The 15,797-nt window shown below is 44.2% G+C and overlaps 1 protein-coding gene across 1 annotated transcript in view; it reads right to left on the bottom strand.

Moving 5' to 3' along the window:
* Positions 1-12,173, bottom strand: part of MRPS25 (mitochondrial ribosomal protein S25) — a 77,680-nt gene extending 65,507 nt beyond the window's left edge. Inside the window, exon 1 of the mRNA XM_044078475.1 lies at positions 11,913-12,173. Within this exon, the coding sequence (XP_043934410.1) occupies positions 11,913-12,046 (134 nt within the window). The 5' untranslated portion in view covers positions 12,047-12,173. The remainder of the gene's footprint in view (positions 1-11,912) is intronic.
* Positions 12,174-15,797: the final 3,624 nt, after the last annotated feature.

Here is a 15,797-nt window from a genome sequence, read left to right as displayed (position 1 = left end):
ATATCCCATCCCCACACCCAGGCAAGGTTGTCACTGCAAACAAAGTGTATTTATCAAAAGCAGACTTTACACTTGTGAAGACTGGGGTGGAAGACTTCAAAGGACCCATGCTGGGAGAGTATACAGGCCACTCTGCATAATCCTTGACAATTGCATTCTATGAGCATGGGGATGGTTTGTTTGATCATGCTATCCCAAATATACCCATGACTGCTCCACAACAGGACACCTGTCACGTGTACACCAGCCACATATGAGCTGTCCAACAGACAGAGTGAGCTAATACATTGCAGAGCAGTAGCCCACAGAGGGAGGACATCTCTGAACAGTACTGGCACGACACTTCAATCCCTCATAATCATCACGACAAAGTGTTGACAGTGAAATTGTCCAGACAATGCAGATAAAACTCCCCTCAGTCTGTTATTGACGCCCACTTACTGTTAGAGGTCCTCAGCAACCCTCTTCCAGCACTCACCAACAACATGGATGTGGCTTAGCAAATTCAACCCCTGGGATCTCCACTGTGTCCCTGCTTGACAGAGGCACAGCACACTAGCCTCACACGGTGCCTTATGTGACCTACTTTACAGTGGCACAGTAGCCTACTGTACTGGGGAGGCAGACGCCAAGCACACTCTGGCTAAGCTGTCATTCCCTAGGGCAAACAGCCTAGTGTTGACCTCTACACCCATATGTTTAATTGTCAGATGCACAATATTTGTTGCTGATAGACTGTTTTGCAGGTCTTTATTGCCATAGCATTCCCTGTTTCTATGAACAACTTGTGTATCTGTGGAAGATGTTTGAATATGGGAGGGATCCACTATATCACGTATGTCTCTGTAGTCATTTAACTGTGTGCACTGGGCAGATTGCAGTAATGTGGTTGGTTCCTGGAATAACACGTACAAATACCAGATATGTGTGGCCAACTGCTAAACTGAGATTTGGCCTAAGTGTGTGAGCATGCCCAGTTCAGGCTTCCCATGGCATGTTGTCTGACATGTCTCATTTATCAAAGTGTGCGAACATGCCCAGTGTGAGCTTTCCATATGTTGAACTCTGCAGCCCACCACATTTGTGGATGAGTGTGAACTTCAACAATATCTCACGTTTATGGTTGTGTGTCATGTTGTGTAGTTACTGTCCAACTGCTTTGTGTCTGAACACAACAGGGATTATACTCTGCCTGCAGGGTTTGCATGGGATACTTTGCATACAGTTGTCAACATCCTTTCATACTGACCTAACACTGTAGTACCGTATAGTGTTACTGGTTCAGTACTTTCACTGTGGTGGACAGTATCCTGGCCTTTAGTCCTATCACTGCTTTACATTTTCATAGTGAGCACAACAGCCTGGTTAGGGGCCAGTTGTGCACATCTGACCATGTTGCATTATGTTCAGATATGAACTACTTAAACCAGGCTTGTCCAACATTGGTAGTGTATTCCACAACATAAGTGTACATTGGCAAACACTAGCGATGTGCCCTAGGCCATTTCTAATGCTAATCGGAGAGTGTGTTTGTCCTTCGACACACATTGTAAGTGGAGTTTGCCATGACATATGTCATGGATAGTATACTGTGCCTCCGTCTACCCGTGACATAACAGTGATACCCAGGGTAAACCTACCATCTCCCATCCACTCATCAAGATTCCTCTTGAGGAGAGTCGATGAGTGACTCTCTGGCTAACCTGTACTGGGAGTTTACTCATGAGTGGGGGTGGCTTCTGTGTTATGGATCATTCAGTACAGCTTGTCCTATGTATGTCAGTGCTGGGGTTCAGGTCTCTCATGTGCATAGCTCACTGCCATTCAGATTGTACAAGGTGCAGCATGTTCATTGATTCCAGCTTGGACATGGCTTTATACATCAGGCACAGCTTGCCTCTGGGTGGGCAGTATGGCAGTGTGTGGAGCTGCAGTTTGTTTAATCAGGCAACACATGGCATCTGTTCAAGCTCTTTGATACTCCTGGTGAGGTACTTTTGGGGACTTTACAGTTGATGGAGGTGTCTGCTGAGGTACATCCCACAGGGGCTATTGTAGTCAATTGTAACGCTGATGAAGGAGGACTGCAGAGCCACAATGACCTCCCCTTATCTAGATCTGACAACCTTCATGATAGGTGGGTATATGGTATGTTTCTGTAACCAATACAGCCACATGTTTGTCCAATGCAGGATATCTATCATCTTGTGTCCCCAGGTCTCTCATTACATGTTAAGTACTTAATGGGTTAACACCTATGTGGTAATTGGTGGGCACTTACTGTATATCCACAGGGGTTGACTATACACTTTTCTGCAATTAGCTTGCTGACATGGCTATGGCACCAGTTGTCTGTTTCTATGTGGCCCTTTTGTGGGATGCTTGTGTCTGCTGGAGGGTCAGATATGGTGGCCAGTTTGTAGTCCTCTGCAAACATGTTCAGACACAGTCCATGTTGGCCTGTACCTATGGGACATATATACCAAATGAGAGAGGTCCCAGGACCAAGCCTTGTGGGATGCCAGTTATATCTGGTTTGTAGTCTGACATGGCTGCAGCATGTCTGACCATGTCAGTTCTGTCCTTGGTCTGGTTTGCAACCCCTCTAATGACATAGGGGTTTATATTTAAGCTGGTGAGCCTATCTATAATGAACACGTAGGGTATTGTATGGAAGCCTTTGCAAGGTCCAGCTACGCTGTGTGGACCACATTACCCTCATCAATGACCTTAATGACTGTTTCAAATGAGTCGAACATGTTTAAGAGGCAGGATCTGCACTTAAGAAAGCCACACTGGGTAGAGTCCAGTGTCAGTAGATCCCCAATATCTTTATGTCTGCGGTACATGCTGATCCTTTCCATAGCTGTGCAGACCAAGCTTGTCAGGATTCTGGGGTGGTAGTTTGCAGTATCCATTCAGGCAACACCTTTGTCGAATATCCAACGGACTGGGAAACAGTCAACACAATGTAAAAAATACAAAATCAGTTCCCTCTGGAATGAAATGGGAATTAGAAAGGAAGATACAAATAAACACTAAGGGAAGAGACAAGAGAGGTACAACAAAATGTGGCACTTGCAATCAGTGCAGATACATACTCTTCGAGAATAGTATAGAATTGGAAAATGTCACCAAGACTGAGATATTTTTCAAGAAAGGGAATTGTAGGACAACACATATAGTCTACCTAGTTAAGTGTTCCAACTGTCCTTGTTATTATGTAGGGAAGACCGACAGGAGTCTCAGGCAAAGGATTTATGATCATTACTACTGCATAAAGAAAAAAGATGCTAAAAATGCTTTGTGGAGACACTTGCAAGAAAGTAATTGTTGTAAACTGTTTTACTTTGCCATTTTAGACATTGTCACAGTGAATCCCAGGGGAGGGAATATTAGTAAAAAACTGGGAGAGTTAGAGACAAGATGGCAAATCAAATTAAATGCATCTACTCCACCAGGATTAAATGGCCACATTTCAGTTAAGCCAATATTGGCAAATACTGGATAGACTGGTAGGGGGGAGATAAATCATAAAATATATTAACTTGTTGAACAGTAACTAATTTTTTCCAACAAGGAGGTTACTGAAGGAATGCTTCATAGGGCACTTTTTAGTCATGTTTTTATGAGTCTTGGATTGGTATATTTATGTGTATGTTACCATAAAACTGTATTTTAAAATTTATAATTTAAAACTTTCTTTGTATAAGAGCATTTCTATGTGTAAGAGCATTTTATACACTGGCACCTTAAATGCTTTTTGTAATTAATTAATTGACTTAATTAGTTGATGACGACATCTATATAAACTGTATACCCAAGGGCAGTTGTTTGTTCTGAAGAAGTCCAAGTATTTTTAGATGAAAGCGCTTAACGTTTAATAAAGAGAGGTTTTATATTAATATTGAGTAGCAGCATCTCGATTCCATTCCAGAGGGAACACCTTTGTCGAGAAGGACCACTGTTGTTGTACACTGCTCTTTGGGTACATATCCTGTGGTAAGGCTGACATTGAGTAGTAGTGTGATTTGGCATTCCATTCTTCTTGGAGTCCATGTTGGACTCAGCCCAGGACACCATCTCATACCATTGCTGCTGTGTGTTTTGCTTTGTAGATGCTGGCTGTTACCTCAGCATCTGCAATGTCAGGGGGCCAGCAGTCTGCTGGGATAGATATTTTGCATTCTGGGGGGGGGGGGTAGCACTGCACCTGTCAGGTTGTATGTTGGCAATATGTGTGTGTGTTTGGTATGCTGTTTGTAATATTTGAGTGATTCAGAGCATATCCGTGAATTCTCAACAAGGTTCCTACCATCAGTTGAGAAAGCCTTGTGATTATCCTTAGTGTCCTGTACAATTTGTATCTTCATAGGTTCATACTAGGCTATCCACCCTAGGGCATTTATAAGCCTAGCCAGAGTGTGTGTGGCTTTTGCCACCCCTTGCTATGTGAATATTATGGCCATTTATGATTTACTTTACTGTGCCTCTGTCTGGACGTGACACAGTGAAGACCCCCAGTGGACATCTACGATCATCCATCCACTTGGCAAGATTCCTGTTGAAGAGTGTCAGTGAGGGGCTCTGCCTAACATGGAGTGGGATTCTGTTCCAGGGTGTAGGGAGCCTCTGGGTTATGTACCTGTCCCTCCAGCACATCCTATTTCATTATGTGTTGAGGTTGACATCTCTCACTCTCACAGCTCCGATGGCTTTGGGTTTTCTGGGGTGGAGCATGTCCATTACTCCTGTGTTGGACATGGCCTTGTACAACAGGCATACAACGCCTCTGTGTAGGCAGTATGTGACTGCATTCAGCTGGGGTGTCTACAGCCAGGCAGTATATGACATATTTGAGACCCTTTATCATCTTGGTGAGGTGCCTTTGAGGTCTTTCTAACTGCTGCAGGTGTCAGGTAAGGTACATCCCAAATGAGGCATTGTACTAGATTATGGGTCTGATAAGAGAACACTATAGGGGCACAATGACCTCTGTTGACGTAGATGTGAATCCTTTCATGATACGGTGTCCAATATAGACAGTCTTCCTAGCCACATTGGCAATGTGAGTGTCACATAACAGGTTACTGTCCACTTGTGTCCCTAGGTCCCGGATTACTCCTTCCATACATAATGGTTTAGCACCTATGTAGTAATTTGTGAGTACCTTGTTTGGTATTTGGTGGGACATTCATACTGTCCAGTGTCTTCAGGATGGCTGGGTGGGGTTCCTGTGTGTGAGAGTGTGGTCTGTAGCATGCTACAGACTGTACAGCAGTTTTGCCTACGGTTAGTTGCACATGGGTGGTCTCTGATGCTTCGTGCATGGTCAGTTACCTGGACGTATGGGTGTCTGCGCTGAATATGGATACTCCCCCTCCTTTTATGTTTTGGTCCAGGTTTTGGGGCCATAACGCATGATATGAGGTATAACCTGGTAGTGCTGGTGTGCTGTCAGGAGGCTTGCAGCAGGTTTCTGTCACTGCACGGACATCGATGTTCTCCATACTGGGGAGGGCCTCGGGAGCATGCATATTGCGGTTTACACATCTGGCACTGGTCAGCATTACCCTTATGTTTCTTTCCACTTATGTTTTCTAGGGTGGTGGGTTAGTCTTTTCAGCCTTGCCTACGAAAGGCTCTATGGAGGTGGCAAAAGCCTTATCCAATATCCAGACGCCCAGGGGTAACAGGTGCAAGCCATCCCTGGAACAGCAGCGTGACTTGTCAAGCATGACATCCCAAGCAGACAGACATTGGATCCCTTTGGAATGACACCAGTAATTGTGCCACTTGTTAAAGCTGATCATTCTGTGTTTGTACTGTGGCATCATTCTTGGGGAGGGTAGGATGCTGCAAATGGTCAGTGTCATACCGGTCTGGACTACATAATCGGAGAGCTCATCTACGTCTCTTTTCATGTAGTCCAGGGAGGTACATCTCAGGTCATTCACGCCAGCATGGACAATGACTGCATCATATTTCTACTTGCTTTGGGGTAACCTGTGTACTTGTGTTATGTGGCGTATTGTAGCAGCCTACAGGCAGCTTACTGTACCCTTTCCCTTGTTCAGTCTGGTGAGCGGGACAGCAGTGTGTCTGACTATTGAGTCACCTATTACACCTGTATCAGGCATGTTGCTTCTCCTTCTGGCCTGTGACTGTTTGGCACACCAGCTTTGTGTACTATGTGTTGCATGTGCTATGTTTGGAGGTTGTGGTTGCTTGGTGTCTGCTTTGGAGGCCTCTGTTGGTGTGGTGTGTTTGTAATTAGGGCCTCCGGGAATGTTTTTCTGTGTTTATGTCTTTGGTTTACAGTTGTGATAGGTCTATGTGGGACTGGGTTTGTGGTGTGTGTGGTTACCTTCTCCTCCGGACTAGTTCTGACAGTACTGAGTTGAGGGAGCTCAGCCTCCGGTTTGGATAAATGGTTGCATCTCTCACATATATTTGTATTTCTTGGGGGGAGTTGAGGGTTGTCTGTGTACTTGGGGCAGGTGTAACATTGCCTCAGGATTCACAGATTCAACTTGTTGTAGCTGGCCTTAGTGGATTGTATGTGTGGACATATTTTATTGCCATACTACTGATCAGTGATTACTTCCCTTTTTATGTTTGCTCTATCATGAAGTAGCTTCCTCATTCTCTTGCATGGTTTGGTAATGGCTGGAGTCCAGCATGCCAGATGCCTGCGTGTATGGCATTGTGTCTTGTTTTTATTTGGGATTGCATAATCCAAGCATTCCTGGCAGTGTTCATGGAATGCCTGTATAACAGGTTCTGAGGTGTGGCCCATATTTTGCACCTGCACAGGGCCTTTAATGGATTCCACATCAGTTTGGAGGAGTGCAACTTTTGCTTTACACATGTTTTTCACTGTGGTTTTCTGGCCAGGGACTGTGGTCAGGATGTGTATATCCAGTGTGATTACTCTAGAGTCTGGTCTTACCAGTGAGGGATACACTTCTCATCTTGCCATCCAGTACCCATGTTGCTAATTATCACATCCAGTATGCTTACCCCTCTTGTGGGAGTGGTATATTGTTCCTGGGCATTTTGGTTTATGGATTCTAGGAACTTTTCTCCTACAGTGTTGGAGCTAGTATAATGCTCCCAGTCTATGTCTGGGTATTTTCAGTCACCCAATATAATGTGATTTGGAGGGCTTGATATATTCATGTATTCCAACATAGGCCAGGTGCAGTTCCTGGTGTTAGGACGGTAGTCTGTAGCAGGCTATAAACTGGGAGGCAGTTTTAGCCACTGTTACTTGACCATGGCTAGTCCATGCTGCTTCTTGTTGTGGTACCAACATGGGGGTGTGGTTATCCTTGACAATTATTGCTAGTCGCCCTCCTTTTGTAGCTTGTTCCATGTTTTGAGGCTGTACAGCACAGTATGAGGTGTAACCTGGTAGTGTTAGGGTGCTGTTGTGAGCCTTGGCCCAGTTTTCTGTTAGAGGACAGATATCAACATTCTCCATACTGGGTGAGTTTAGACTGCATGCATCTTGCGGTTTAGGCTTCTGGCATTGGGTAGTATTACATCTAGGTTCTTATCCCTTGTGATACCTATGGAGGTGGGTTTGTGTTTTGAGCCTTACCTATTCAGGGCACGCTGTGGGTAACAACAGCCTTTGCCAGTATCCATAAGGCCTGGACTGATAGGTGCACGCCACCCCTAGCAGGTGGAGCATCATGTCATGCTCAGCATGTCATCCCAGGCTGGCACACATTGGATCCCCTTTGACTAACTGCAATACTTCAGCCAATTATTGCAATTGATCATCTCATCGTCATATTGTGGCATCATGCTTGGTGAGGGTTGGATGTTAGTCAGGGTCCTCAAGTGTGCATGTACTACATGGTGTTACATTGCTTAACACATGGCATTCATGCCTCAGGTGGTGCTGCAGGGCTGCCTCTGTCGGATGCACATATTACACTCCCTGTACATGTTTGAGAGCAGGTTATGTCATTTTAGGCATCCCTGTTATTATATGAGTGAGTCAGAGAGGGGTATCATTCTCAGGGTTCCTACTGAGCCAGTGTATGTGCTATGCGTTGCCTCTTTGCCAAGGCCAGGGCATACTGGGCACGCCTCCTTCTGCCTACTGGGGCAGGCTCAGGTTGTTCCTCCTCAGAGTCACGCTCTGCCTGTGATGGCCTTGGCAATGGTGGGGGACTGTTTGGCCCGGCCCTATGATGGTCCTGCTGCAGCTGTTTTCGCAAGATCATATTATGTAGCATAGCACATACCATGACAATTTGGGTACATGCAGTTGGTGAATACTGCAAGGCTCCACCAGATGTGTCCAGACACCGGAACCGTGACTTGAGCAGCCCAAACACATGCTCTATTACATTACGTGTTTGTGCGTGTGCCTCATTATGGCGTTCCTGTTCAGGTGTGTGTGTGTGTTTCTGATGGGTGTCATCAGCCACGGCTCCTGTGCATAACCTGCATCCCCCACTAGGTGTCCATGTGGGATGTCCCCATTGGCAAATGTCTGGTACAGCTGCGTCAAATGCCAGATATGGGAATCAAGGTAGCTCCCAGGGCAGCCAGCACACACATTCATTATTATGCCCTGGGCATGACCTGGCAGTTGATGGAGGGGAAGCCCTTGCGGTTAATGTAGGCCCTACCCCGCTCACCGGCTGGTGCTTTCATGCGTATGTGCGTGCAGTCTATTGCACCCACTACCTCAGGGTATTCCGCTATTTTCTGGAAGAGACGCATATTGCTGGCCAATACCTCATGGGCATTGGGGAAATATACATGATCACCGACATGTGCTGACATGGCATCCAGGAACTGGTGCAGTACCCTGGAGGCTGATGCCTGTGATATCCCCATCATATCACCAGTTGGTCTCTGAAAGGTACCTGTTGCTAGTATTCTTAGGCCAACACATACCTTGGTTTCCACTGGGATGGGTTCCCCTCTGTTGGTTCTGTGTGTGAGGCATGGCCTGCACAGCTCGACAATTTGCTGCATGAGGTATCTGTCCACTCTATAGCACTCTACTATCTCCAGATCATGTAACCCGTGGTAGGTGACCCTGGGCCTGTACACTCTTCTCTGTCTCCTCACTGTGGGTTGTCTGGCACCATTTGCATTGTCACCACCCTCAGCAAGTAGCCTATGTCTCCTTATGACAACTATGGCAGCCCCTAGCATTTCTGCTCTGAGTTCAGATTTTTCAGTTTTCACTTCTAATAGCTTACTCCTGTCTTGCAGTGTCTCTTGAGAGAAACATCCTGCACTGCTGTTTGCAGAGTTTTAAGTGCTTGGCTGAACTACTATTCTGCATGTGTAATTGCCTGCTTCTAATTGTTTTCACCTGCTAGCTCCAGCAGTATTCCCTGCTAGCTTCCTACTAATTCTGTTGCTTCCTTTTTCCTTTGTTTCCTCAGGGGGGAGCAACGTGCATACCAGCAGAAACACGCTCACAGTGGCTTACACACGCGCACACATGCTTACACGGTTTACAATCATCTTATTCGGGTTAAAACGCGTGCACACCAGCGCAAACAGTGTTACAAGTCTGCCAACAGGCTCCCACATGCTCAGTCTGCCTTACACGTGCGCACACTGCCCTACTCGTGCTTCATGGCGCGCTCACGTGCGCATGCACGCCCAGCAAGAAACTTTGGTGTAAGCAAAAGTGTACACCTTCCATTTCTTGACTTTCCCATGCTTATGTTGTGGCACTCCTCTTTCCATGATATGTGTCTGACATCTGTCATGTAACACTAACCTCCAAAGAACTGCATTTCTTTCTACCATTCCCCCCTGTGATGTCACCTCCTACTCTATTCCTCCCCCTTATGTATCTCTTACACTACTCATAATGTGGTCATTTGCTATGTGACAGTGGAATTCAGTATCCTAACACTCATTTACATCAGATTGCCTACTAATGCTTAGTTACATGTCTTAGACTCAGCTTCCCCCCTTAGCAACCACTAAACGGTGGCCATGTTGTTTTTGGTCTGCTGGTCCCTGCATTGTAAATCCATGTATTGCATAAAACCCACATTTGTGGGTTTATAACCTTCATTTATATGTTTTACACAGCGCAGCCCGTTTGCGCGGGGCTGCGCTGTGTTTAAACACCGGCGATCACCGAAAAAAAAAATATTTATTTTTCATATTTGCATCAGGGTACCTTGCCAATGGCCACATATTTGGCCATTGGCATGCTGCCTGACATATATGCACCCTTTATTTGGAGCTGACATGGCTCTGTTGTGGTTTTTGCAGAAACGTACTCAGTTGTCAACTGAGTACATTTCTGCAGCTAAAACAGCTCTTACACGGGCTGCTTTGGGCTTCGTGGATCGCTAATCTACCTCATTTGCATGCCTTTGGGCTGCAAGTGAGGTGATTAGCATATCCACGCCCACTCCGTGTAAGAGACGTTTTAGCTGGTCTCCTACACGAACTTTAGGGCTGTTCCTGGATCGCGAAGGCTGCATGGAGTCTTACACTACTCTTGGACTCCGTGCAAGCCTTCGTGAATCCTGCCCTAAATGTGTGAACTACTTGGCATCAAATTTTAAGCACAAATTTAACTATGTTCATAGGTAAATAGTAAGCAGTCAGAAGACAATTATACACTTAGCCAATAACAAGACAGTTATCAAATGTGAGAATCAAATTTTGTACTTTGTGTCTATGAAGTAACCACCTTAAACATATTAAATGCAATGACTGATCTTCCTGATAAGAAGGAATAACCTAAGGTGGACTACTTTACTCTCATTGGAGGTGTACCACACAAAACCTACTGGGAGGAAGAAAACAGTACAGTTGCAACACAATGGAAATATTATGTTAATAAGCTTGCCTTAGAGTACCTAGGGATCCTGGTGGAGAAGCTGTGTGCTTTTACTGTGATAAAGGGAAATCTGGTCTGCCATGTTTACCCTTGTTACTACCATAACCCTATGTTAAGCAGATTAGAAAATGAATGGCTTGTTATGGTGTTTGCTCTTTATAGTTACATGATAATATCTTAAAATTGTAAGGTATCTTCACCAGTGTTTCTATGAGGCACTGTTCCATTTCAAAGTGCTTCTTGATTCAGTGCTGGGGACCCCTGCCTCACATAGGCAGCCAAACTGTGAACCAGGGCCCCCAACCACATAATTCTTCTGTGGCACATAGCTTTATATCATACCTTGACTCAGTCTATATTCCCAACTCAGATAAGAAAATTGCAATAACTATCAAGACTCTACATGCCTATGATTGGTAGAGTTCACTTCCATCCTTAAACCACTGAATCTTGGTGTGGTCTACAGTATCACATGACATACTTCTGGGTAGGGTTACCACCTGACCTCCAAGCCCTATATGGACAGTTGTGATATGATGGGGAAAACATGAAAATGGCAAAAGTCATGAGGTTTGAAGACAAAAACAGTTCCTGTTTCATTTAATAGCCGAGGAAAACAATTATTCTGTATCGAAACGTGTAAATATTATATGAAACACGTAAGTAACTCAAATTCTATACGAATTACTTTGCTTTTATTTTGGCATGCACGTGAAGTCCAGTAACTGCACTGGATGTGGGTATGATATGTCTTGCAAAGTTACAGGTTTCCATAAAGTCTCACTTAAGGCATTTGAAAATGTGTCAACTGTAACGTCTGTCAGCTCCTTAACTTACAATTGTTGCGTGCTTATTATTTATTTTTAACGCGATATGCCTTTGTAAGCACTGTAACTGGACCATGACAGAAAACAGCCCTGCAAGTCCAGCTTACCCACTTGAAAATTAAATAAATAAAATAACATTAAGCGTTATTATTTCATAACATCAGGAATTCCGTACACCAGCTATAATACCCTCGAACGCTAGTTAAATACAGAGGCAAAGTAATTCGTTCACTGACCTTGCACCTTCACTTAGTTCTCCATGAGTATTATAGTTGACAGTCATGATCCTCACAGATTTTTTAAAAACAATTTCTCCTTTCTGGAGATACTGCAAAGTCCTCCGAATAGGATACCTGCCTTTCATAGGCATTGTGAGTAGGGTTGTAAGTTTAAATCAGACAAACCATTTACAATAATTTAATGGAATCAGCTATCACATCATTCACACCACGCAAACCAACCGCCCACATTATGACGCAAAAAAACACGTCCTAGCGACTCAACCGTGTTTGTTGGCTCTTAAAGTTGACGTTATCAAATTCGCGCAGTTGATTGTTATGGAGAGGTGGAGTCTAGACTGTTCACAGTAGAGGAGCAAGAATCTTGCGGCTAAGATTGCCTTTTCCACTGTATAATTTAGACGTGTTCAGCTACGGGATGTAGTCACTGTACTGTAGTATACTTTGCGGCAGTTGTCAGCTTTTTTTTTTGAGTGGAAATTTGCTGACTGCAAACAGCGATGGATAGCCAAGTCTGGAAAAATGTTTGACGCTATAACCAGTGTGGTGGGGCGCTGTGTATAATATCAATTTAAGAAGAAAATCGTGCGTTCTTTCATTCATAAAATTATTTTTGAAGACATACTTCTCAACCTCTTAGTGTAAGAAAGCTGGACAAAAGCCTGACGTAATGGGTGGGGCGAAGGCCCAAAACTACGGACAGATTTTAAATATTGCTCATAAACTCAGAAAGTTACTAGAATAACAGGATTTGTTTTAATATGATTTTTTTCTGAAGGGTACGAAGTTTGAAACTTAAACGTATGCCATTATTTAGTGACTTCCGTTCTTACGTCACAGTAGCATACATCCATCTCAACCGTCCAGATTTTTGCCTCATATTTTTTTTTCTCATAAAATTCTGTTTTTCTGGCAAATCATTAAGGACTGAAGTCAGGAAAATAATGAGACGCATTTGAGCGTCAGACTTCATATCCTTCAGAACAATTAATGCTAATACAAAACCTAATATACTGTCATCTGCTAAGAATGTACGATTCTTTGTCGCCTCCTTTTTTGTGCCTTTGTCCAGAGTTAAGAGGTTGAGAGGTATCCACAGTAATTTACCAAAAACACACACATTTTATGAGGAAAACAAAAATATCAGGCAAAAATCTAGACAGTTGAGAGGTATGTAATTTGAAGCATTGGTTGGCTTTTATGAATGGCAATGGTTGCATAGTCATGCCTCTGCAGTCGGGTTTTTGCAGAATGTCACCGATTTTTTACTTTTTCACCTGCACCTTGTAAAACTTTCTATTTTCTGGTAAATCACACAGGATCACAGTTAAGTCGTTAATTCCATATTCCGTATGTCCAGAAAACTCTCGTTAATACAAACCTGTTCTTTTAACTTTATAAAAGTGACTTAGAGCAATGTTAAAAAAAAAAAAGTTATGCCTTACCCTATCGTTCCATCTGTGTTGTAGATCTTTATTCATTTATTACTGTTAGGACTTCGGTTCCGTCCTCAGAACCAACACGGCCAGTACCAAGCTCGCGCCAGCCAAAAACTCTCTCGCAAAGACCTACCCACAATGCCCCTCTCATAGTCTCTTCAGATCGAGTTTGCCCACCATTATAGTATAGAAGTGATAATAGTGATAGTATGAGGCTCTGTCTGAGCAGACACTTTAAGTAATAAGGAAATCCTAAAGTCCACCAGGAGTCCAGACAGGGAGAAGGAGGGCGGGAAGTAATGAATGAATAAAGATCTTCAACACAGTTGGAACGTTATGGTAAGACATAACTTCTTTATCTGATGTTGTATATCTTTATTCATTCCTTACTGTTAGGACCGAGTCCCCAGCGAGTTGAGTCCTGGGTGGCCCTAAGGAAGGAAATTCCTGAGCACCTCGTCTCCTGGGAGGCCAAATCCAATTTGTAATGAGTAATAAAGGTATGAGGTCTTGCTCAAGTGGCTGCTGTGCAGATATCATCCATAGAGGCTCTGGAAAGAAAAGCTACTGAGGTAGCCATCGATCTAGTAGAGTGAGCCTTTATTCTGGAAGGTAAGGACACTTTATTTAGATGGTAGATGAAAATAATGGCATTTTTGAACCAAGAAGATAAAGTCATTTTGGAAACAGGCTTAGCCATTCTGGGCCCTGCAAATGCCACAAACAATTGATCCCTTTTTTCTGAAAGATTTAGTTCTGTCCAAGTAGAAACGAAGTTGCCTATGAACATCGAGGGTATGCAGAAGGTATTCCCCTCAATTTGAATGGTGGGAAAAGAAAACCAGTAGGTCAATAGATTAATTAATGGAAAAAACAGAAATGATCTTGGGCAAAAAGGTGGGATCAGTACGTAGAGACACTCTTTCCCTATGAAAAATCAAGTAAGGCCTCTTGACACTCAAGGCCTGCAACTCAAATACTCTTCTCGCTGAGGTAAGAGCTACTAGAAGTAGAGTTTTCCAAGACAAAATTTTTATATCACAGGAGTTAGAAGGCTCGAATGGAGGACTCGTTAATGACTGAAGCACCAATGTCAAGTCCCATGGTTCTATAGGAGGCTTAATATGTAATACTCCTTTCATGAAGGTTTTGCACAGTCGGTGTGACATAGATGAATTGCCATTTCCATTGTAAAAGTTTGCAATAGCTGCAAAATGCACTATAATTGTCAATGCTGAAGCTCCTGCGTGCAATGGGGTAGTGAGGTATTGAAGGATCTTATGAATAGGCATGAAAAAGGGGTCTATGTTCTGGTCCTTGACCCATCTAGGTAACCTAGTCCACTTACTGGAATAAATTTTTCTGGTGGACGGTTCATACAAAGCCAGAAGGATCTTGTGAACAGGGGATGAAGTATCAGGCAGCCTGGAAATCATCGGAAGTGGAGAAACCAAGCTGTGATCTTGAGGCTGTGGAGATTGGGGTGAATCAGTCCCTGAGGATGAGACAGCAGACCTTGGGATTGATCAAGGACCCACTGGCTGAGAATCGGGCGAGGGCATAGGAATGGGAACCAGACTTGACTGGGCCAATAAGGAGCAATGAGGATCACTTTGCTTCTCAACATTTGAGCTTTCTGTAGAAACTTCGGGATGAGGGGAAATGGGGGAGGGGCATACAGTAGACCCGGGGCCAATCGTGTGTCAGAGCATCCCTCAGTGACTCCCTGTGAGGGGGGAATCAGGGAAAAATAGCTTCTGCATTTGTTGTTTAGGGGTGAAGCAGACAGGTTGCAGCAAGGCCTGACCCAATAGCAGAAAAACTGATCCGCTATGATTGGATCGAGGGACCACTCATGAGGCATCAAAATGTTCCTGCTCAGATTGTCTGCAATAAGATTGGAACTCCCGGGAAAGTGCGTTGCTATGAGAAAGAGTTTGGAAGCCATCGCCCAATGCCAGATTCTCATGGTTTCCCGACACAGGGTGTAAGACCTGGTTCCACCTTGTTTGTTGATGTACCAGACGACTGACGTCTGATTGAATTGCAATGGTCCTGGAAAGAAGGGATGTGTGGAACGCTTGCAGCGCTAAGCGAACTTCCCTCAATTCCAGGATATTTAGGTGCAAATTGGCCTCCATCGGGGACAAGGTGCCTTGGACTGTCTTTCCCTGGAAATGCCCCCCACCCTAACAGGGAAGCTTCACTCGTCACTGTGGCCCTGGGCTGGAGAAGACAGAACAGTCGACAACAAAGATTTGTTTCTGGCTTCATCCAGCATAGCATTTCTTTTTTGCAAAGATTTGTAAGGTGTATCATGTGATCGAGTGGGTGGGTTAAGATTGACCATTGTGATGAAAGAAGCCACTGTAATAGTCTCATGTGCAACCTCGCCAGTGGTACTAAGGTAATGGTTGCTGCCATAGAGCCCAATACTTGTAGT

Source organism: Protopterus annectens, chromosome 7.part1, assembly GCF_019279795.1.
Source record: "Protopterus annectens isolate FY-2018-M chromosome 7.part1, PAN1.0, whole genome shotgun sequence".
Classification (NCBI taxonomy): Eukaryota; Metazoa; Chordata; order Ceratodontiformes; family Protopteridae; genus Protopterus; species Protopterus annectens.
The sequence above is the reverse complement of the archived record's forward strand: the minus strand, read 5'-3'. Positions and strand labels throughout refer to the sequence as shown.